Source organism: Lithobates pipiens, unplaced genomic scaffold (assembly GCF_037356315.1).
Source record: "Lithobates pipiens isolate NorthernLeopardFrog02 unplaced genomic scaffold, aLitPip1_a1.2 Scaffold_1, whole genome shotgun sequence".
Taxonomy (NCBI): Eukaryota; Metazoa; Chordata; class Amphibia; order Anura; family Ranidae; genus Lithobates; species Lithobates pipiens.
Window position 1 is genome coordinate 2,291,740 of NW_027507685.1, and position 25,128 is coordinate 2,316,867.

At 44.7% G+C, this 25,128-nt stretch overlaps 1 protein-coding gene across 1 annotated transcript; it reads right to left on the reverse strand.

The window, feature by feature from the left end:
• Positions 1-1,602: 1,602 nt before the first annotated feature.
• Positions 1,603-25,114, reverse strand: UPRT (uracil phosphoribosyltransferase homolog). Its single transcript, XM_077467368.1, has 7 exons — positions 24,768-25,114; positions 14,672-14,714; positions 13,571-13,640; positions 13,420-13,482; positions 8,837-8,998; positions 4,766-4,864; positions 1,603-2,061 (listed from the first exon to the last, which is right to left on the reverse strand). The coding sequence occupies exons 1-7, from the start codon at positions 24,980-24,982 to the stop codon at positions 1,955-1,957; spliced, it is 759 nt and encodes a 252-aa protein (XP_077323494.1). The 5' UTR covers positions 24,983-25,114; the 3' UTR covers positions 1,603-1,954.
• Positions 25,115-25,128: the final 14 nt, after the last annotated feature.

Here is a 25,128-nt window from a genome sequence, read left to right on the forward strand (position 1 = left end):
CAACAATGCCCACAGCACTTTGCAAGACTAGTATCTATGATGTTAAACCATACAGCAGCATTAACTTTCACAACGGCCACATTACTACATCTTTACCTGCCTGTACAGAGCGATTCCTTGTCTGCCCTACACTGAGCAGTGACCGGACTGACACAGGAAGACCGTTTCAGCATCTCCTGAACAGCTGCAAATCCATTTTGTTCTGTTTTTATCTTGCATCCTGTTTTAGATGTGAATAAGACATACAAGTAGGGGGCAGAGGGAGTTAACAGATTTCATTGGATGAGGCTTGCCCACACCAAAGACTAGAGGGTGGATGTTAACTTTTTCACCAAAGTAGAACAGAACATTATAATACACGGGGGGGGGGGGAAGTCTGCATGTTTCTATAAGTAAACTAGCTGTGGCACCCTGGCTGAGAATGGCTTGTTTAACCACTTAAGGACTAGAAGGATTTGCCCCCCCTACTAACCAGGCCATCTTTTGCGATACGGCACTGTGTCAATTTAACCAACAATTGCACAGGTGTGCGACGCTGTACCCAAACAAAAATGTCCGTCCTTTTTTTTTTCCCCTCCCACAATTAGAGCTTTCTTTGGGTGGTATTTGATCACCTGCGATTTTTTTTTCCGGCTATAAACAAAAAAAGACCGACAATTTGAAAAAAAAAAATAAAAATTTGCTATAAAATACACCCCAAAAAAACGAATGTTTTCATCAGTTTAGGCCGAGATGTATTGTACTAGGTATTTTAGGTATATAAAAAAAAAAAAAAAATAATAATAATAATAATATTGATTGGTTTGTGCAAAAGTTATAGCGTCTACAAAAAATAGGCAATAGATTTATGGCCTTTTTATTATATATATATATATATATTTTTTTTTTTATTTACTAGCAATGGCAGCGATCTTCTCCCCTGACTGCCCTTAGGGTAGAGGGGGTTGCATCCGTGTCTGCTCTACATATGCAGAGTGGACACAGTCCTGCCATCCCCCCCCTTTACAATCATTGTGGCCCGCGACCGGTTACCAAGTTGATAAAGTGGCCCTTACTCCTCAAAAAGGTTGGGCACCCCTGTTCTAGATGATGCATCATTGGTTACAGTGACAATTTCTGAGGTCAGGATATATCTGTAATGTATAGAGTGAAAAGATGGGCACATGAACGCTTTCCCCAATTAAGGGAGACAATGACCGCTTTAGTGAATTCCATGCAGAGTATAATAATGACATTTGGAATTTTTTTAAGCATTTTTCCTCTGTAGCATGCCATGCAAAATTGATAGACATTATTGATTGATATGAATACATTATAGCACAGTACGATAACAATTGACACCAATTTATCATCATGAATTTAAACAGGGTAAGAGCATATTGGAGTAGGCGCCGCTCACAATGTAGTGAGCTGTCACAATGTTACTACAAAGCTAATATGCTTGAAAAAGCACGTAAAAGTATACATTACAGGGGCTAAAAAAGGAGGCTATGTAAATTATGTAACTCGTCTGGTGCCAAAGTATTTATTTTTAATAGTGGCCTATAAAGCTTACCATGAATAAAAGAAAAAAAAAAAAAAAAAAAGACACAGTGACAAAGATCTTGCAATTTTTTTTTAATTGCCAAGTAGCTATAATAGTCATACAAATAAATAAATAATTGATGCCCTGGAACGCCTCAGCACAACCATACAAGCTGCATTTGAATGGAACGTGGACCCTTGGTGGGGGTGTGCAAGCAAAGTCAAGGAATACCATTCAGTTGCTGTTGCTGGTGGCTAGGCAAAGTAAATATTCAGTAAAAAGCTAGAAAAACATATACAGTAAAAAGCCTGCATAATTCAGTGTCTTGTGCATGTTTTCGGCAGCAGTGCACATTATTCAGGGGCACTGAGAAACACTGGGTCATACATAAGCAGCCTCTGAAGAGGCAGGATTACAAAATAAAAAAGGTCAGTCTGTCCCAAAATACTTTTGTCCAAAGTGTGTAGGGGCCACTGGGTGGACTTCAGTGGCTAAAATGGTTATGTCAGGAAATTCTTGAATGATGGACATTGCACCTGTTAAGGAAATAAAGATATTTAACTGTATAGCAAACATGCAGATGAATTTGTTATTTTTTTGGTTTATATGTATATTTGTAAAATCTTTTTTCTTAGACTACATCACAGGACACAGAGGGGTTAAAATAGTTCTAAAGCCAGGACATTTTTTTATCCTTAATGGAGGGAATCTCCCAATAATTGCGCCCCCCCCCCCTTCACCTATCCAAATGCTTACCCGAGTCCTACATTCATCCAGCGCTGTGCCCATCTGCAGGAGTGTTTATCTGCGTTCCTCTCCTTGCAGAAGGAAGTTGAGCGGCCATGAATTATGTCCCAGGCTAGTGTAAACCACTGATAGCCGATCTTGCAGACCAGCAATTATGCAAAGGAAGAAGAGGACTGTGCCCCTCAAACAGTGGAAATACCAGATAAGGGCAGGGATTCAAAGCTAATCTGCTCCATAGGGGGGCCATTGCAGGGCAAACTTGGCAGGAGGACCTCCCTACCTGATGAAGGAATCTGGGAGCCCCCACTGTCTTCTCTGCCTGCAAGAAGCCATGGTCTGGTGAGGAAGGACAGGTCTATAACCTAGCAAAAAGCGGCCATTTAACTGAAAGGAGTGTCAGCCCCCTACCAAATAATACACAGGCCGCTGTACTTGCTGTGCCCCCATGATTGGAAGTCAGCTTGGTTAGTGAATGTGGAAGGCAGGATGACAGATACCAGATGGTAAGGAATCCTTATAGATATTGGGACACAAAATGGCACGTTTACCCCTTTTAACATTGCTACAGCTTGTATATCAACCCATAAGGGGAAAAACCATGTCCTAATGCCATCCTATGCTTTAAAGCACCGCACAGAAGGAAGACTAATCGGGGCCTTTCAAAAGCACAAGGCAAAACATTTACCCATCACAGTAGGCATGTCCCACAGGATCACTGCCCTGGACCTGTAGAGCACCCTGCTAAAGATATAGGGTACACTGCACATGGGCTTGCACCAAACACCGAATTAGATGGGCCCACCTCTGCCTGGACAGGGATGCAAAAGTGGTAGTAAAAGGGACATGTAAAACAAACCAAAAAAAATCCCCCTGCAAGTTAAGAGCATAATGTGCTAGTATGCACTGCAGCACAGCGCTCTGAAGGGAAGGAATGCCATCCCTTTAGAGCACAGTGTGCATGTGCCAATGATGTCACCGGCTTCAGAAGTAGTGAAAAATCTCCTAAAACGGTGCACATTTAGGAGATATTCCTTGTACTTTTTTTTTTTTATTTTTTTTAAGATTAACCGATTAATAGAAACAATAAATCCGACAACTAATAGATTATGAAAATAGTTGCAGCCCTAGTTTATCTTAATGCATTCTATGCATGGAGGCACAGGTAATCCACCACCACGCCTATGCAACAGAGCCCACTAGTTATTTAAGATCTAAGGGATCCATTAGGATCAATCCAGAGCTGCGCACCATGTGCTTGGCCCAGGCTGCCAGGTTCTGGCAAATGACCATGCATACCACCAACAGTTCCATGAACAAGCTCCATAGCAAAGGAGCCTTTGAGCAGGGCCTCCAGCCCTTTGTCCAACGGGACTTGCTGTACAAACCTCTTTGGAGGAGTATACAATTTGTCTGGCCTCGGACAGACCTCATTCAGAACACCCAGTACCAGTGGGTAAACTGAGCCCACGTACACACGGTCGGAGATTTTGCCAACCAAATCCGTCGGATTTAGTCCGACGGATTGTGTCCGAAACTGTTGCATACACACGGTCGGGCCAAGTTGGCGAAAAATCCGATCTTTCAGAACGTGATGACGTAATTTCGTTACGACGGGACTACGTTCAGGCTAGTAGCCAATAGCTTTGATGTAGGAATTTGATCTGAGCATGCGTGGCACTTGGTCCGATGAAAATGCTCTACACATGATCGGATTAGGTCCGTCCGGCCCAGTTGGTCGGGAAATATTTCCAACATGTTGGAAAATTGGGTCAGACTGGGATTCGGACGGAATCAGTCCGATGCATACCACACACAGTCGGATTATCTGACGACACGGTCCCATAAGACTCATTCCGACAGATTCTACGACCGTGTGTACAAGGGCTGAGAAGGACCCAGTAGGTTTTTTGGTTGTGAGAAGAGATCCCATACTGGTGACCTTAGGTCCAGTAGTTGGGGATGGTAGTAGGAGGTTATATGGGCATTGCTAACAGCAAAAGGTGGCAGCATATAACCTGTGCCTTGTACTGTACAACTAATAATGTACATCCCCTATATTTACCAACACTTCAAATACATAAGATTAGAATCTATGCTCCAGATTATAGTAGGTGATTAGACACCTCCGATATCTAGGGTCTGATGTAATCTTTTATATTGATAATTCTTGTATCACCATATAAAAAAAAAAAAAAAAAAAATACTGAAGCCAGACAACTAGCATTTTGCAGAGGGGGGGTCAGCAATGGCAGTCTACATAATTCTTTTAGTACAGTTTTGGTTTTTCCAAAAAAAAAAAAATAAATAAAAAGGGAAGTGGGGTCAGACGATACGTGCACTGCTGTTGTCAAATCTTTCCATGTACACAAACTAAAGGCTGCTATAGTGGCTGGATTTTTGTGCACAAATCGACGTTGACCCCAACTTAATAATTACATTGGCATTAAAAAGGTTAATGTGAATTTCTGTGTGTAAAATATCCAAAAGGCTTACCATGTGGGGTGGAGAAGAGACTGAGAAGTATAATACAGCTAGGTTGGACTCCATGTTCAATCAAAACTTTAACTGCTTCAATAACCGTATTGCCAGTACCTGCAGAATAAATTTAAACACACATGACGACAGGGAACAACTAAAAAAATAGGTAAGGGGAAAACCCTTTTAAAATTTGATATCAACACATTAATAATCTACTTCTATCACTCTTTAAAGATCACACAAAAATACACACATATATACAATATAGCGTATATATAAATTATACAATATAGTGAGTAGTGGTGTACAGCTTACATTACAGTGTAAATTTGCTGTCCCCTCAAAATAACTCAACACACAGCCATGAATGCCTAAACCGCTGGCAAAAAAAAAGCTAGTACAACCCTAAGTGAAAAAATCACCAAATTGGGCCCAAAGTGTCAACATTTTGTGTGGCCACCATTATTTTCCAGCACTGCCCTAACCCTCTTGGGTACGGAGTTCACCAGAGCTTCACAGGTTGCCACTGGATGACATCTGGGAGCTGGTTGATGTTAGTACTTTGCGTTCCTCCACCTTCCGTTTGAGGATGTCCCACAGATGCTCAATAGGGTTTAGGTCTGGAGACATGCTTGGCCAGTCCATTACCTTTACCCTCAGCTTCTTTTGCCAGGCAGTGGTCATCATGTTAGAATACTGCCCTGCGGCCCAGTCTCCGATGGGAGGGGATCATGATCTGCTTCAGTATGTCACAATACATGTTGGCATTCATGGTTCCCTCTATGAATTGTAGCTCCCCAGTGCTGGCAGCACTCATGCAGCCCCAGACCATGACACTCCCGCCACCATGCTTTACTGTAGGCAAGATACACTTGCCTTTGTACTCCTCACCTGGTTGCGGGTGAACACGTTTGACACCATATGAACCAAATACGTTTATCTTGGTCTCCTCACACTACAGGACATGGCTCCAGTAATCCATCTCTTTAGTCTGCTTGTTGTCAGCAAACTGTGTGGGCTTTCTTGTGCATCATCTTTAGAAGAGGCTTCCTTCTGGGATGACAGCCATGCAGACCAATTTGATGCAGTGTGCAGCATATGGTCTGAGAACATGACAGGCCAATTCCTCTCTCCCCCCCCCCCCCTCCCTCAACCTCTGCAGCAATGCTGGCAGCACTTATACGTCTATTTCCCAAAGAGAACCTCTGGATATGATGCCGAGCCCCATCACGTGCAATCTTCACGGTCTTGGCAATCTTCTTATAGCCTGAACCATTTTTATGTAGAGCAACAATTCTTTTTTTCAGATCCTCAGAGAGTTCTTTGCCATGAGGTGCCATGTTGAACTTCCAGTGACCAGTATGAGAGAGTGAGAGCGATAAACTTCGTGTTAACACACCTGCCCCCCATTCACCCCCGAGACCCAATTTGGATATTTTTACTTTAGGGGTGTACTCACTTTTGTTGCCAGGAGTTTAGACATGGCTGTGTGTTGAGTTATTTTGAGGGAACAGCACATTTACACTGTTATACAAGCTGTACACTCACTACTTTACATCGTAGCAAAGTCTCATATCTTCAGTGTTGTCACATGAAAAGATATAATAAAATATTTACAAAAATATGAGGGGTGTACTCACTTTTGAGAGATAGAGCTAGAGCTAGAGATATCTCTCTATCTCTATCTGCATTTCTGGGTAGGGGACGCAAAAGCGTGCCGCTGGCAGCTCACGTCCGCTGTGATTATACACAGCGGGAGCCGATTAGCGGGAAGTATTCTTAGATAAGCTGACTGTGGATGGCTGCCAGCTTGTGACAGGCTAGAAGTAGCTCTGTGGAATGCAAAGACAGAAGGAGAGCAGTGCCATCTAAGTGCAGCATTATTAAGACATTTTATTCCACAAAAGACAATTGGTAACTCACAAGATGTATGGGAGGTCAATGCATGCGGGATTAATAATGTGGTTCATCCACTCGTGGGCAAGACGAGCTTCTCATTGGCAAAGAGGCAGCTGAGGGGTACAGGGACGCCGATGGTTCCCAGCGCTTCCAGACACTCCGGACGGCTCACAGATAGCGGTGTACTTCACTTACGGTTGGGGAGAGAGAGCGGGGAGGAGCGCGCTCTGAGCATGCGTGCTCCATCACCACAGACGCAATACCTGCCAGCACCCACCAATCGTCCTGCAGAGAGGCAGAACGGAAGTCTGCCTATGTAAATATGGCAGATTGCTGTTCTGACCTGTGTCCAAGCAAAGCAGGGACGTGGATCCGGGTCTAGTCCTAGTACAAACACCTCCCACACTAATAAAACACAGGCTAGGCCAGTGTTTCTCAATTCCAGTCCTCATGGCCCACTAACAGGTCATGTTTTCAGGATTTCCCTCAGATGAAACAGCTGGGGTAATTACTAAGGCAGTGAAACTGATGAAATCACCTGTGCAAAATAATGGAAAGCCTGGAAAACATGACCTGTTAGTGGGCCATGAGGACTGGAATTGAGAAACACTGGGCTAGGCACATAGCTAACCCTTGGATCGCCGCCATTACTAGTAAAAGCTAAAGAAAGAAAAATTCCATAAATATATCCCAAAGTTTGTAGATGCTATCACTTTTGCACAAACCAATATGTACTTATTGGCCTTAATTGATGAAGAAATTTGAATTTTTATTGGATAGCTTTTATGGAAAAATGTAAAACTTTTTTTTTTTCCAAAATTGTCGGTCTTTTGTTTATAGCGCAAAAAACTAACAAAAAAAAAATAATAAAAAGCAGATGATAAAACACCACCAAAAGAAAGCTCAGTTTTTGGGGAAAAAAAAGGACATATTTTATTTATTTGGGTACAGCATCGCACGACCGTGCAATTGTCAGTTAATGCAGCGCCATATCGCAAAAATGGCCTGGTCGGGAAGTGGTTACACTACATTCTCTACTGCAGCGGTCTGACTTTTTGCAATTAATGGTGCCTAGGAAAAGGCTGAAATAGGAGCCTTCCTGTCCTTACTGCATCCCAACAGCAAGAAATAGAAAATGGCAGAAGGTGACTACACAGCGGGTTGGTTTTTCTCTCTATTATAGTGAAAACCCCCTTATCCTAGTCCATTCTGGATTCTGACCCATTGCCCTTCACCTCCTAAAGCCTTACTATTGGCCTCTCAATGATCAAACTAGCATGAGACAGAAAGTACGTTGCTTACTCTGTGAATGTGTATCATGGACCAAATTGGTGTGTATGTTCAAGTCATCAGTAAGGCTCGGTTCACACAGGGGCGGCAAGACTTGCAGTGCCGCGACCTGCACACGATCAGCGGCGACTTGCAAAACAACTTCTGTATAGAAGTCAATGCAAGTCGCCTGAAGTCGCCCCAAAAATAGTACAGGTACCTTTTTTCTAAGTCGGAGCGACTTGAGTCGCTCCTATTAGAATGGTTCCATAGTACAGAACGGAGCGCGACTTGTCAGGCGGCGAAGTCGCCTGGACAAGTCGCCCCTGTGTGAACCGAGCCTTACCGTTTATGTATTGTGATAGATTAAAGCTTAAAGCGGAGGTCCACCCTAAAGTGGACCTCCGCTCATCGGAACCCTCCCCCCCTCCGGCGCCACAATTGGCACCTTTCAGGGGGGGAGGGGGGTGCAGATACCTGTACAGTACAGGTATTCTGCACCCACTTCCGGGATAGCTCTCTGCGGAAAGGGGCGTAGATTACGCCCCTTTCCGCAAGTGCCCCGCTGCCTGCTGGGAAACACACAGATCCCAGAGGCAGCGGGGACCATCCTTATTGCGCAGCGCGATTCGCGCATGCGCAGTAGGGAACCGGGAAATGAAGCCGAAAAGGCTCAATTTCCTGATTCCCATACCCAAGATGGCGGCGGCAGCACCCGAGAGACGATCGAGAGATCGGCTTCGGGTGCCGACATCGCGGGCGCGCTGGACAGGTAAGTGTCACTATTTTAAAAGTCAGCAGCTGCAGTATTTGTAGCTGCTGGCTTTTAAAAAAAAAAAAAAAAAAAACGCGGAGTCCCGGCGGACTCCCGCTTTAAGCAAAACAAGTAAGAAACAGTGGGATAAGAAAAATCCTTACTTAGTATAGGATACATTAACAAAACCTTTCTCCTGTAAATATCTGGTGGGAACTTTGCATAATAGACTTTGGCACGTTGTGTTTCTTCATCACTCTGGATTAAAATTTTTCCAATGCGAATGGAGCGGCAGCAGTCTCGCAGACCCTGTTCCATGGCTTCACCTATACCAAGAAATAATGTGAGAGCTGAGAATTGGTAGGGAATATATATATATATATATATATATATATATATATATATATATATATATATATATATATATATATATATATAAAAAAGAAAAAAGGCAACTTAAAGAATATTGTGGAGTTGAGTTCCACTTTAAAGCAGTTATAAAAGGCTCCCAATTTTTTTTTCTTCATTAAAATAATAAGCATATGCAAAATTATAGCACAAAGCAGCTCCAAACCTTCTCTTCTGAAGTCCCACGCCGGCATTCTAGACTTCACCTCTTCTTCAGCTTTGAATTTTATATATTTTTCATATTTTTAGACACATACACTTTGTATATTTTTTTAATTTTATATTGTTTATTCACTGGGCAAAAAAAATAAAAAATATTAATAAAAAAAAAAAGTTACAGCCTATTATGTTATTTGCTTAATTGTAAAGCTAAAAGAAGAAGTTTGCTTCATTGCATGTGGTGTCCTTCCTAAAAATGGTGACAATTACATAAGCTGACCATCAGGAGAAAAAAAAGCATTGGGAGTATAGTTTTTAAAATGGTATTAACCCCCCAGAAAACAAAGTATTATATTGCAGTTTATTAATCCCTAGATATGATGGCTGCATTTGTTTTCTGTTTTAGACTTTTTCCCCTCTGTTTTCGCCTGGCGATCTGGCCAGTAACACCTCCTGTATTACAGGGTCCCCACTCTGGATGAAGGAGCACTGTCAGTCTATGGGATGTACTAGCAGATTTAGATACACTAACAAACTGAAGCCAAACTCCTTCTCACACTCCAGTTACAGCAACGTCTTTTCCTTTTGGATAAAAGTTTTACATTTAAAAATAAAAGCCATTACCCAAGTTACTCTACCCCTTTCGCTCCTTACCAGTTCTCCTTAACAGGGCTGATTTGGCACAATTCCATTTAAAAGTTACGTTTTTTTTTCCGGGGCCCTAAGTGTTCTAGATTGGCTTGCGGCATCCTATACACGGCAAAATCGAATGGGGGGCTGGGTGTCCCAGACATACTATAGAGCTACGCAACTTGTACAATTATCGGTGATATATTAGAGAGACGAAAACACCCCGACGGCTGTCTATAAAAAGAATAGCTATTCCGTCCCATACTATCCATTTTCTGCTCTGACGTACTGCTAAAGCCAGACCTCCCATTATGGCGCCTGCCCTCTCTCACTCCTTTGCACTTTGGGACCGACTTCCTAATAACCCTGGGTTGGTTTCTGACTCCACTCCCCTAGATCATTTCATAACCCCGGTCTTCCGTCCAGGCATGGAAATAAGAGCTTTTAAGTGGATGGATAAAGGCTTAAACCGCATAGGACCTTTCTTCACTCATACAGGGCCCTTTACCCTATCCCATTGCAATACCACTCTAGAGATGCCCCTCTCTGAACTGTTCCCTTTTTTTGAAATTGCCCTTTTTTTTTGTTGACCCTTTACGCGGCTTCTGAATATCCATCCTTAACAGCTCATGGACAATGGCGTACTAGAAAAAAAATAAAAATAAAAAATAAATAAAAAAATCAGGGCTCTAGTGGTGGCATCTGCATGGCGTATGTATCCTCGCTCGTTTCCCTTTTGAAACATCCATACATGCTGGCTTGGGAGAGGAATCCTCTCGCTGGAACCAGAGATCTGATTTTCCAGGCTCTGGGTCTCTTTCAGAGGTATATTAACCGGTTCCCGACCAGCGCACGCCGATGTACATAGGCAGAATGGCACGGGCAGGCATATTGGCGTACAGGTGCGTCCAATCTTCAATGCCGCGGCGCGCTTGCGTGCCAGTCGGGACCCCCGCGAGTCCGGTCGCGGGTCCCGCGGACTCGATCGCCGCGGGCATACCCGCGATCGTCTCACGGGACGGCTGAATGGAGGAAATGCCGTGTAAACAGCATTTCTCCATTCTGCCTAGCAACTAGTGACGCTGATCTCTGCTCCATGTGATTGGAGCAGAGATTAGTGTTCACTAAATGAAAGCCCAACCCCCCCACAGTTAGTAACACACCCCTAGGAACACTTAACCCATACACTGCCACCCACTGGTTAACCCCTTCACTGCCAGTGTCATTTACACAGGAATCACTGCATTTATATAGAAATGATTACTGTATAAACGACAATGGTCCCAAAAATTTGTCAAAAATGTCCGATGTGTCCCCCACAATGTCGCAGTCACAATAAAAATCGCTGATCGCCGCCATTACTAGTAAAAAAAATAAAATAATAAAAAATTATTAATAAAAATACTATAAAACTATCCCTATTTTGTAAACGCTATAACTTTTGCGCAAACCAATCAATAATCGCTTATTACAATTTTTTTACCAAAAATATGTAGAAGAATACATATCGGCCTAAACTGAGGGAAAAAAGTTTTTTTTTTTTTTAATATATATTTTTGGGGGATATTTATTATAACAAAAAGTAAAAAATAATGAGTTTTTTTTCAAAATTGTCGCTCTATTTTTGTTTATATCGCAAAAAATAAAAGCCGCAGGGGTGATCAAATACCACCAAAAGAAAGCTCTATATGTGGGGAAAAAAAGGACATTTTGTTTGGGAGCCACGTCGCATGACCGCGCAATTGTCAGTTAAAGCGACGCAGTGCCGAATCGCAAAAAGTGGTCTGGTCTTTGACCAGCAAAATGGTCCGGTCTGTAAGTGGTTAAAAGAGGCGAGTATTAAAGTGTTAATGAGATGGTATTTGGTTCCTTCTCGCCTAGCCAGGATATACCCATCAACTTCAGCAGACTGCTTTAGAGGATGCGCCTTGTGGGGGCACCATGCTCCACATCTGGTGGGAATGTCCCCGTATCAAGAGCTACTGGAGTTGAGTCTTCTCCTTGATCTGTAAAATAACAGGGATTGCGGTAGACCAACAGCCTTCTATTGCTTTGCTAAATTGTCTCCCAAATGGTATCCCGCTCCCTGTGAAACAATTTTATGCTTCTTGCGGCTAAGATCATGATCTCAGGAGCATGGAAGTCACCCACTGCTTCCATTTGCCGCATGAAGCATAAAATATCCTGGAACATGATACATGAGAAGGTGGCTAGAGTAATAAATGACAAACAGGTCCTCTTTGAACATATTTGGGAATCATGGGCTATGCATAAGTACCTCTCTATCCTATACTTGGATGATTACTAGAGATTGATATACTCCGAGTTCTAAGTCTACTTCTCCCTCTTTCTTTTTTCTCTGTCTTCTTTCTGCTTCTCGCTCTCAGGTGGTGTTTCCCTGATTCTTGCCATAAGGTTACGAATGTATTAAATGAGCCAATGCCTTATGCCGCGTACACACGATCGAACTGTATGACGTACTTAGTCCGTCATACAATCCGACGGACAGTCCGTCGTACTTTCCACTGAACGGACTTGACCACACACGGATGCACAAACAGTCCGTCATACAATCCTACGCGTACTTTCTACTGAACGGACTTGACCACACACGGATACACAAACAGTCCGACGAAAGCTTGCGCGATGACGTGTACAGCACGTACGAAGGGACTAGAAATAGGAAGTCCAATACACAGCAAAGCACCCTTTGGGCTCCTTCTGCTGACTTTGCGTTAGTGGAAGTTTGGTTAGAGACGATTCGCGCTTTTCAGACTTCAGCTTAATTCGTCCGTTTTTTTTTTTTTATTTATTCTCGAATTGGAATATTAATCATAGGATGAGGATGAATAAAGACATTTGTGATAACTCTGTGTGAATATAAGCAGCAAAGCAACTTCACTTTTCTTGCATTATGAAGAAGAAAAGAATGTGCTATATTAAAAAAACACAAAACTAGCAGCATGACGAATATGCTAGCTTCAATACGAACACTAGTTTTACAAGACAGAGCGCTTCCGCCCTGTAAATCCTTTCTGGGCATGCGCCATTCTTAGTCCGTCGGACTAGCACACTGACGACCGTATTGTCCGCTGAAACCAAAGTACGACGGAAAGATTGTTGTGCAAACCGAACTTCTTAGTACTCCGGACTGCACGCTGAAAAAGTCTGCTGAAGCCCACACACGAGTGGATTGTCCGTTGAAATGTGTTTCAACGGACTAAGTACGTCATACAGTTCGATCGTGTGTACGCGGCATTATATGCACTGGGACCTCTCAATTATGCCGATTGTTGAGATTTCTCATAGCTATGGATAGCCGGCGATGCAAATCTTGCGGCAGCACCGATGCTCAGACGTGGGCACAAAGATCGGGGCCCAATTAAACTAGGCTTCTCTTGGTTCACAATTCATGCCGGTGTTACAAACTGCTATTCCCTTTACCATGTGGTGCCCAATTAACAATGGGAAAACCATTTAGTAAAGACCTGGAATCAGAAGTGTATTTCTTCAAATAAAACAAACTGAACCTAGCATGGCAGTTACCTACCACTCCTCATAATGCTCACACCACAGTTTCCTTTTTCGAATTTTACTCCATCATACTTGTACCCTACAAAGAAAAAAATAAAAGATATTAGCTTGTTTTTTTTAAAGCAAAACAAAAAGGGAAGAACAGACATCAGAGAGGAGGATCTTACCTGTTGGAGTAGTGACAGTGCATTCTGTATATGGTAATTGGTTCAGACCCTCCTCAACCACCAACCGTATCTGCAACATCAACAACATACATTAGTAACATGCTTTATCGCAGCGGTCTCCAAACTGCGCCCCCCGGACTAGATGTGGCCCTTTGCGGGACTGTTCTTCCCATAGATATTCCTCTCACTGTCACCAACAATGAGGCACTTATTCACCTATGACATTAAAGTAGAACCAGACAACCCCCCCCCCCCCCCCGTTGGATTATAGCGCCGGGAACATCAAAGCTTTCATTTCAATAGCTGTGTGTTCCCCGCTCTGCGCCGTCACATACAGCCCCTCCCCCTTGTCCAGGCACTTTGATAGACAGATCACCCATCCCAGGATTGGACAGGTGATCAGTCTATCAAAGTGCTCAGACAATGGGGGGGCGATTGTATGTGACGGAGCGCAGCAGGGAACACACAGCTATTGAAATGAAAGCTGTGATGTTCCTGGCGCTGTAATCAAACAGGCGGCGGCTCTCCTCTCCCATCACTGGCTACAATGGGGACACTGGCTGGTTGCATTGATCTCCTGTACCACGTTCCCAGTCGCTGACTAACTCCTGTATAAAAATATATATAAAAAAAAAAAAAAAAAAAAAAAAAAATATAATAATAATAATAATAATAATAATAATAATAATAATAATAAAAAAAAAAAAAAAAAAGGTCACTTTCGATATCGGTTTTTGGGATCAAGGAAGATTTATTTTTGGTATCGGTTTCGGCATCAAAAAACCCATTCGGTGCATCCCTAACCCTTCAGATTGTTTTTTTTTTTTTTTTTTGCCATCTGTGTCCAATTGCAGTGATGTCCCATAGCCAGGAAGAAAGAGGAAATCCCTGCAATAAGCTATATGGCATTGGAACAAGAAGTTTTCTCAGCAGAACAAGGGACACATCACTCCGAAGGCAAGGAATATTAATTTTTTTTTTTTTTTAGGCTTTAGGTAAACTTAGGCTTTAAGTGAAATAGAATAACTACAGTATTTTGATTATATACTCAGTTAATTTACAAAAAAATAAAAACACCATATTACTGGTAAATACACGTACCAACCGATCTGCAGAAAATACAAAATCTCCTCTGCTTGTGGTCCTGTAAAACAGAGAAATGCAGAAAATGCATTACCATCACGTTACTGTAATGATAGCCACAGAGTATGATGTCAAGTATTTCCTGCCCACGAGGTTTATTCAATGTCCTCTGGAATCCCCAGTTATTTACCACCAGAACCAGCAATATAAGACCTCTAAATGTACAGTTAGATCCCTTTTCTGCCTGCCATTTTAGATGTCCATCTTCTGTCTTTTTGTATAGTAGGAAGGCATAAAGTGGTTTTAAACCCTTGTGTTTTCACCTTAATGCATCCTATGTGACCTTCTAGTGACCAGCACCCCAGCCCCCCCCCCCCCCCGTTTTACTCACCCGAGCCCTGTAATTTCCCCAAGGTGGAGACACGCTCTTCCTCTGCCTGGCATTCTTGATTGGATAGATAGCAACGCAGCCATTGGCTCTCACTGCTGTCAATCAAATCCAATGACGCAGGAGCAGGGGGGTGGCAAATAAGTCTATGGACGCAGAATGCTAGACTCGGGAGCGCCCCTGCTTCTCCTAGAGGGTTATATGATGCAGGGAGGAGCCGCCCAGGGATCCCTCTGTGCAAAAACAAACTGCACAGTGGAGGTATGTTTGTTATTTTTTTTTAAAAACTAAGTAGCTTTACAATAACTTTAAAGTGACACTGTTGTCACCAAATAAAAAAAAAAAAAAAAAAAAAAAAAAAGAGAAGAAAAGAAGGCAGAATACTTGACATTAAAAACTTACCTTGTTTCTCCCATCCTCCCTCAGATGGAACACTGCAGCATTTGTTAAAGTGGAAGTAAACCCATCGATTTAAACAGTTTCAAAAAACGGCATGCCGGGAATGCTAACTGCACATTGGCTGTGCTCTCAACCAAACTGTCAAACCACCCAATGGCTGGTGTCATAACGGATCACATGTGCAGCACCGTGGCAGCTGAAGATTAAACAGAGGCAAAGATGGCAGCTTCCGTGGATGAAAACGATAGGGGAGTTTACTTCCACTTTAAACTTTGGATTCAACAGTTGAGCGTGCCAGATGCCTATGATCTCCGAGATGGACTATAGTCCATTCCTCTGACTCCTGCAGTCTTGACGCCGTTAAAGGACACAGCAGTGATGTTGACTGGAACTACGGCACATGGCGGAGGACACATGCACCTGCCACTCCCAAAAATGTTGAATGTAAAATAACCTGGTGGAGGCTACAGCAGCCAGAGAGACTTGCTATTAAGAATTATTTTGGGCAATGAAAGTTACTTTAAAACGATAGGAGACTGGCTATATACATATAGTTATGGTCAAATATATTGGCACCCCTGCATTTGTCAGATAATGCACCACTTCGCCCTGAAAATTGTTGCAATTACAAATGTTTAGGCATTCTCATGTTCATTTCTTTTGTTTGTATTGGTATGACACAAAAAAGTGGAGAAACAAAAAAAAAAAAAAAAAAAAACACAAATCTGACACATTCCACACAAAAGTCCAAAAATGGACTGGACAAAATTGCCACCCTCAATTTAATATTTTGGCAGCACACCGCTTGGAAAATAACTAAAATCAAATCGCTTCCTTTAACCATCAATGATGTTCTTAAACCTCTCTACTGGAATTTTGGACATTTTTTTCGCCAACTGCTGCAGGTCTCTCAGATTGGAAGGCTTCCTTTTCCCAACTGCTGTTTTGAGAGCTCTCCACAGGTACTCTATGGGGATTTAGAACCGGACTCATTGCTGGGCAGTTCAGTACTCTCCAGCGCTTTGTCTTAAACCATTTCTAGGTGCTTTGGGTCATTGTCCTGCTGTAAGGCCCACGACTTCTGACGTAGATCCAACTTTGACATTGGGGCCTACATTGCACCCCAGAATTATTTGGTAGTTGTGACGAGAGTCACTTTGGGCGGGGGAGGGGGTCTCCATTTTCCCAACCTTGGAGAGGTTGGGAAACCTTTGTTTCAGCTCCCTATGCACCACCCATGTCTAAGTTAGTGAACCTCCACCATGTTCGAGTGTATTTTCTTTAAAAAGGCCTCATTTCTTTTTCTACCAGCTTAACCAAAAGGATGCAATTTTGTTTAGTCTGTCCACAGCATATTCTCCCAAAAAGGATTTTGGCTTTCTCAGGTATGTTTTGTCAAACTACAATCTGGCTTTATGTTTCTGCGTCAGCAGTGGGGTTGTCACGTACCTTACAGCGGAGCCCGAAATGCTGAGGGTGGCCTCTTGCACGGTTCCGGTCCCAACACCTCTGGTAGTGAGGACAGGGAGTGCAGGGGCAACGAAAGGGTGAAGGTGCCTGCAGACTGAAGGCTGGAGCTGGGAGATACAGGATCCTCTCAGAGGAAGGTGTGAAGACTGATCACCAGAACTGTTCAGCGGAAGCCAGGCAAGTATGGATTCAGGAACAGGCATAGGTTGGCAACAGGCTGGCAGCGAGGTACAGAATCAGGAAGAAGAGCCACAGTAGAGAATCCAAGCCGAGGTCAGTAAAGGTAGATAACAGGCAGGGGTGATCCAGGAGAATGGTCAAGGAAGCCGGGTTTGTCAGGAGCAAGGTAACAGGTCAAAACAGCAACCAGGAACAAGCTGAAGACGACCAAGCACTGGTATCAGGCAGAGACTCTGTTTATATAGGGCGCCATGCGCTAGGATTGGTGGACGTGAATGTGCGTGCACGAGTGTGCACACACGTTCATTCCGGAACTCGTACGCCTCTGTCGGGGACAATGCACATGCCCATTGGCATTAGCGGAATGGGAATTAGCCACTGCTGCACGAAGACAGGCATTAGCACTGCGAGTTCTCCGACAGGGGTCTTCCTGGGTCTCCTACCATAGTATTAATTTTAATTCAGATGGCAATGTATAGGGTGAGGTGACAGTTGTACCCTGTGCCTGAAGGGTTGCTTGAATTTGTCTAGAAGTTGATTGAGGTTCTTTATCCACCATTCAAACAATCCTTTGTTGCAATCGCTTATCAATTTTTCAAGAGATTAGCTACAGTGCATCGGGCTGTAAACTTCGACAATGTTGCACACAGTGGACACGAGAACATTAAGATCTCCGAGGAGATGGACTTGTGACCTTGGGATTGTCCATGCTTTTCCACAATTTGTGTTCTCAATCCTCAGACAATTTTTTTGCTGCTCTCTCTCTTCTCCATGCTCCATGTGGCACACAGAGACAAACAGAAAAAGTTGAGAACATTTTTCACCATTTTAACTGGTTGCCGATGTGATTTCTATGTTCAGCGCCTGTTAATTGAGTTTAATTACAAAAAAAAATTAAAAATTACAAAAACACGTGGGAATGCTGAATAGCATCAAAACTGCCTCATCATATTGCCACCATCAAAACTCCCCCATCATATTCCTCTATTATAAATCAGTACATGGTGTATCTGTGCTCTCCCCCGGGCTCTGTAATCTGAGATGCTCCAGCCGCCTCCCCTTCCCCCCCCCCCCCCAAACTGCCCATCACTGTGTATAAGAAGCTTTGGTAACCATGGAAACAAAAACAGACAACAAAAGCCTGGATGCCCTAAATGTAATGACATTTTCTGAAATGATCACTAAACTTAAACCGCTTTTTCACAAAAACTGTAAAAGGTATCAAACGGAAAAGATATAGCCAGATAGATGAATATTTTGTACGCATTTTAAAATTTGTTTGGCGTCTGTAGGTGAAAGTATGAAGGAGCTGAAACTTTTGGCAGCGGAAGAAGATTTTAAAGATTTTAAGCATGCTCTCATTGACTTCAATATTTAAAAAAAAATAAAAAAAAAAAGTGTTAAAAAGCTTAATATTTTAAAAAGTATAAAATAGAAGAAAAAAAAATAAAAAAGTTGAAGAAGTCCACACATCAGCTGAAAGAGCTGAACATTTTAAAAGTTGAATGGCTTTAATAGCTGAAAGTATGCATAAGTTACACAGAGTCAAAAAACGTACGGAATAATAATAATAAAAAAAAGATAATAAAAAGATGATGGTTAATAAAATAAAAAACACGAACAACAATAGTGGGACTGATAAAGCATTCCCACTAATTATTTCTTACAAATTTTGAGAAGGTGCGAATAATTTTGCCCAGTCCATTTTGGGATTTTTCTGTGGAATGTGTCAGATTTTTCTTTTTGTTTCTAAACTTTGTGTCATACCAATACAAAACAAAAGAAATAAACCTAAGAATGCCTAAACATTTGTAATTGCAACAATTTTCTGGACAAGTGGTGCATTATTTGACAGAAATGCAGGGGTGCCAATATTTTTGGCCAACACCATTTGTGAACAGTCAAACCTGCCAAAAAAATAAAATAAAATAAAAGACCACATAATCCTTTTCATCCAGCATTCTAATCCAGACACCTTGCTAGATACCATTTCCAAGTTCTGACAATTTACTTTCTGCAGTCAAAACAATACCGCTTGGTCAAGACCCAATGGAAAGTGAAAAGAGAGCTCCTTCTTACATGCAGTCCCCTCCTTTAAATACGCTTTGAAAGAACTTTCCTTAGAATACAAATTAAAGTGGTTGTTAAGCCATTTTATACCATCTTCTGTGTTTATTAATCCCGTGCGTCAGTGTCTGTGTTTTATAAAAAAATAAAAATAAAAAAAAATTATGTTCTTTACTTGTTTTCACAGCGCCGATCGGCGCTCACGTGACCCGCCGCCTCTCTGTTCTACCTGCCTGACAGCTGCAGCAAGCGGGGCTGAGATTACCCCTCTGACGTCAGTCAGGAGGGGAGAGCCGACGCTCTGAAAACAGGTAAACTGCTTATTTTTATAACAGACACAGGATTAAAAAACAAACCGAGGATCGCAGGGTGGATAAAAAAAAAAAAGAAAAAAAAAAAGTCAATCGATTTTTGTTAAACTTATTTTAATAAAATGCTTTTGGAGTTAGGGCTGATTAAAAATAAATAAATAATAATAATTATATATCTCTATCTAATTACTCCAAAAGCATTTTATTTAAACAACATTATATATATATATATATATATACACACACACACACACACACACACACACACACACACACTTTTTTTATTTATTTTTTAATCATTGATTTTTATCCACCCTGCTACAAACTATCTAAAGATCGTTTTCTATTTAAGATACATTAATAATTTAATTTATTCAGCATGAAATGGAGCTTAGTTATGTAGCTGTATATTCTGCAATATTTAAATTTTTTGGTAAATGCATTCAATGAATCCAAGCTCTGCAAGCTGAGATAACATGCACTGCATTCACACAATTTCACAGTAACCATGAGATAAAGTTCAGGAATATTCTTTAACCACTTAAAAGGACCGAGCCTCTTTCTGAGATTTGTTGTTTACAAGTTAAAAACAGTTTTTTTTTGCTAGAAAACTTATAACCCCCAAACATTATACATTTTTTTTCTAACACCCTAGGGCAGTGATGGGGAACCTTGGCACCCCAGATGTTTTGGAACTACATTTCCCATGATGCTCATGCACTCTGCAGTGTAAGTTGAGCATCATGGGAAATGTAGTTCCAAAACATCTGGGGTGCCAAGGTTCACCATCACTGCCTTAGAGAATAAAATGGCGGTCATTGCAATACTTTGTCACACTGCATTTGCGCAGCAATCTTACAAGCGCACTTTTCTTTTTTGGAAAAAACACACTTTTTTGAATTAAAAAACATGAACTAAAAAAGATGTTACGCAGAGTAAATTGATATCCAACATATCACGCTTCAAAATTGTGCCCGCTCGTGGAATGGCGACAAGCTTTTACCCTTAAAAGTCTCTATAGGCAACGGTTCAAAAATAAATAGGACTAGAATTATTTATCTCGCTCTACCAATCGCAGCGATAGCTCACATGTGGTTTGAACACTGTTTTCATATGCGGACGCTAATCACGTATGTGTTCGTTTCTGCACGTGAGCTTCTGGGTCTCGCTGCTCCGGCGCTGTGATTTACCGGAGCTGCGAAGACGTTACTCCCACGCATGCGCATGGGAGCCGACACGAGCGGCATATCGCCGTGATCTGCGGCCTGCCCAGTGCGCTGCTTCTACGGCGCATGCGCCATAGACAGCGGTGCCTGTCTTTTTGTAAACATCTCTTAAACCGTATAGGTTTAGGAGATATTTCTTGGACCTACAGGTAAGCCTTAATCTAGGCTTACTTGTAGGTCAGAGTGGTTTGTAAGGGTTTACAACCACTTTAAAAGGAGGAAAATGTTCTGAAATTATTTTTTCTTTGTCTCTCTTTTTTTACATCACAGAAACCTGACATTTTAACAGGGGTGTGTAGACTTTTTATATCTACTGTATCCAGAAACAAAGTCTTAGAACCCCCATTAGGGAGATTCCCCTCATTTGTCATGCTTACTGTTATTATAGAAAGTGAATGAAAAACCCAAATTTTAGGTTCTCCCCAAAACAGTAATAAATAAGAAATCTTCCAATGGGGACACTAGTGCTGGTGAGCCCCTTTGATTCCCTTACTTTGGAGGGACTTCCTCTGTTTTAGTTATGAGACACAAAGAAAAAGTACATTTCCCCAGGGGGGACACAGATAACATAATAAAACATCTACACATAGTTTTCCTATGTGGATTTATTTGTTTTCACACACAACCCTCTAAGCCACTGACATGGAGCCAATATCCACACACCGTTGTGAATTTCCGGTCCAGGTTGCAGTCTTCGGACACTTCCCCCATCTAGGTTGTGGGCAGCGGCTTCACCCTGCGTCTCCTCCGCCTGGTGCTTTATGGCAGCTTACCCTGCATCTCAACAGCAGCCAATAGGATTGCTTCTCCTCTTGGCCATTCGGGTGATGGGTCTTAGGACCTGCTTCCTGATTGGCCAGGAGGAGAATCAGGATGACAATAGCAAATATTAATTTGCTCTGGTCACACAACTTTGCGGGTTCAGGGCTCTGCCTTTTTTTGAAGCCTATTAGAGCCTCTGGCTCTAATCATGTGCTCCTAAGGAAAAAAAAAAAAAATATATATAACATGACCTCATTGGAATCCATGTGTGCGGCGCCCTCCCCGCGCGTAGACTGGGGGGGGGGGCGGCGCCCTCCCCGCGCGTAGACTGGGGGGGGGGGCGGCGCCCTCCCCGCGCGTAGACTGGGGGGGGGGCGGCGCCCTCCCCGCGCGTAGACTGGGGGGGGGGGCGGCGCCCTCCCCGCGCGTAGACTTGGGGGGGGGCGGCGCCCTCCCCGCGCGTAGACTTGGGGGGGGGCGGCGCCCTCCCCGCGCGTAGACTTGGGGGGGGGCGGCGCCCTCCCCGCGCGTAGACTTGGGGGGGGGGCGGCGCCCTCCCCGCGCGTAGACTGGGGGGGGGCGGCGCCCTCCCCGCGCGTAGACTGGGGGGGGGGGGGGCGGCGCCCTCCCCGCGCGTAGACTGGGGGGGGGGGGGGCGGCGCCCTCCCCGCGCGTAGACTGGGGGGGGGGGGGGGCGGCGCCCTCCCCGCGCGTAGACTGGGGGGGGGGGGCGGCGCCCTCCCCGCGCGTAGACTGGGGGGGGGGGCGGCGCCCTCCCCGCGCGTAGACTGGGGGGGGGCGCCCTCCCCACGCGTAGACTGGGGGGGGCGCCCTCCCCACGCGTAGACTGGGGGGGGCGCCCTCCCCACGCGTAGACTGGGGGGGGCGCCCTCCCCACGCGTAGACTGGGGGGGGCGCCCTCCCCACGCGTAGACTGGGGGGGGCGCCCTCCCCACGCGTAGACTGGGGGGGGCGCCCTCCCCACGCGTAGACTGGGGGGGGCGCCCTCCCCACGCGTAGACTGGGGGGGGCGCCCTCCCCACGCGTAGACTGGGGGGGGGCGCCCTCCCCACGCGTAGACTGGGGGGGGCGCCCTCCCCACGCGTAGACTGGGGGGGCGCCCTCCCCACGCGTAGACTGGGGGGGGGGCGGCGCCCTCCCCACGTGTAGACTGGGGGGGGGGGGCGGCGGGGCCCTCCCCACGCGTAGACTGGGGGGGGGGGGCGGCGGGGCCCTCCCCACGCGTAGACTGGGGGCGGCGCCCTCCCCACGCGTAGACTGGGGGCGGCGCCCTCCCCACGCGTAGACTGGGGGCGGCGCCCTCCCCACGCGTAGACTGGGGGCGGCGCCCTCCCCACGCGTAGACTGGGGGCGGCGCCCTCCCCACGCGTAGACTGGGGGCGGCGCCCTCCCCACGCGTAGACAGGGGGGGGGGGGGGGCGGTGGCGCCATACTGGCGTCCCCCCAAACCCCTGTATGGCCACCACTGATAGGGTCAGCCAGGTGACAAGCATTTTCAGAGGGGCAGCTCAGCAATGACAGCCTCCATGTAAGTCAGGGCAGTCAGCAGATTCAGTGATTTTCTGTATGGATTTGACCCCCCTGGGTCGGGCACACTAGGGAGCTGGCACTCCATTCTGCGGATGAAGAAGGCAAATCCAAGATACATAGTAATGCATCCTTTACCACAGCTGTTCCTCAAGTAGAGTAGCAGATTGTAAGATTCAGATTACTGTATTTAGGATTATACTCTATGGCAGTGAAGGTGAACCTTGGCACCCCAGATGTTTTGGAACTACATTTCCCATGATGCTCCACTACACTGCAGAGTGCATGAGCATCATGGGAAATGTAGTTCCAAAACATCTGGGGTGCCAAGGATCGCCATCATTGATCTATGGGCATTCCTTTCTATTATTTATCTGTCATTCCGTAGAAAACAGCTGTAATCCCAAATAATCTCAATCTTACAATCTGCTACTCTACTTGAGGAACAGCTGTGGTAAAGGATAGATTGCCACGTCTCTCAGATTTGCCTGCAAATGAGTTTAGATTTTACTTCCCATTACACTCTATGGGCATTCCATTCTGTCATATGTTTGTCATTCCATAGAAAACAATAATAATGCTGCTTAATGTCAAATTTGGACATCAGCGCTGGACATAGAGAGTATGTCTGCTAAAGATTGATCTGAAATGACCAATGATTCTGACTCCGGGTCACATCTTCCTTCCCATTATACTCTATGGGCATTCCTTTCTATTATTTATCTGTCTTTCCATAGAAAACAGATGTAATCCCAAATAATCTTAATCTGCTACTCTACTTGAGGAACAGCTGTGGTAAAGGATAAATTTCCGTGTCTCTCAGATTTACCTGTAAACTAGTCAATATTTTGCTTCCCATTATAGTCTATGGGCATTCCCTTCTGTCATTCACCTTTGTTATGCCATAAAAAACAACAATAATCCAACCTAATCTCAATGTTAAACATGGCCACTGATATTAAAAAGTAGATAAAAAAAAAAAAAAATGGATGTGTGTAAAGAGTCTGTCACAAATTGTTTTTTTTCCGTTATTCTCTATGGGCATCCCACCTCCCCGCTGAAGTCTATGGGCATCCCACCTCCCCGCTAAAGTCTATGGGCATCCCACCTCCCCGCTAAAGTCTATGGGCATCCCACCTCCCCGCTAAAGTCTATGGGCATCCCACCTCCCCGCTAAAGTCTATGGGCATCCCACCTCCCCGCTAAAGTCTATGGGCATCCCACCTCCCCGCTAAAGTCTATGGGCATCCCACCTCCCCGCTAAAGTCTATGGGCATCCCACCTCCCCGCTAAAGTCTATGGGCATCCCACCTCCCCGCTAAAGTCTATGGGCATCCCACCTCCCCGCTAAAGTCTATGGGCATCCCACCTCCCCGCTAAAGTCTATGGGCATCCCACCTCCCCGCTAAAGTCTATGGGCATCCCACCTCCCCGCTAAAGTCTATGGGCATCCCACCTCCCCGTTAAAGTCTATGGGCATCCCACCTCCCCGCTAAAGTCTATGGGCATCCCACCTCCCCGCTAAAGTCTATGGGCATCCCACCTCCCCGCTAAAGTCTATGGGCATCCCACCTCCCCGTTAAAGTCTATGGGCATCCCACCTCCCCGCTAAAGTCTATGGGCATCCCATTCTGTCATTCCTTTTAGTACGTCCCGATGAAGAAGGGTTCCATTCTCATTCTGTGTCCATTTCCAATAAAGGGGGTGAACGAGCCTGGAGAAGCCCCATAGCGCGCACACATACCATGGCGAAGGCCGCTCACCTGTCCCGGATGATGGTCTGCAGCTCCCGGATCTGGTCATTCATGGGGAGAAGTTTGAGTTGAGGTCCCACCTGCTGCAGGTGATCTTCCTCCAGCTCCGGGCTCTCCTCACTCTCCTTATCCGTCTCATTGCTGCTCCCGCTGCCATCAGCGAAGCGGATCTGCCGATGGACGGGCTCCTGTTGCTGCTGCTGTTCCCCCGGCATGTCTTCCATGCAGCCCGGCTGCGACTCCACACTGCCCCGTGCAAAGCTTGGCAGCCTCTCGCGAGCATCTCGGACGGCGCGACTCGTTGGTCACCGCGGCTGCCAATCACATCGTGGCCCACGCACCAACGACGCGATTGGCTCCTTTCCAGGAA

What these genes read in the sequence shown, in the direction of transcription:
- UPRT (XM_077467368.1), bottom strand. Translation starts at nt 24,982, where the DNA reads ATGGAAGACATGCCGGGGGAACAGCAGCAGCAACAGGAGCCCGTCCAT. An exon ending in CAGACCATCATCCGGGACAG is followed by an intron (nt 14,715 to 24,767) that starts GTGAGCGGCCTT and finishes TCTGTTTTACAG; the next exon opens with GACCACAAGCAGAGGAGATT. An exon ending in TGTGAGCATTATGAGGAGTG is followed by an intron (nt 8,999 to 13,419) that starts GTAGGTAACTGC and finishes TTCTTGGTATAG; the next exon opens with GTGAAGCCATGGAACAGGGT.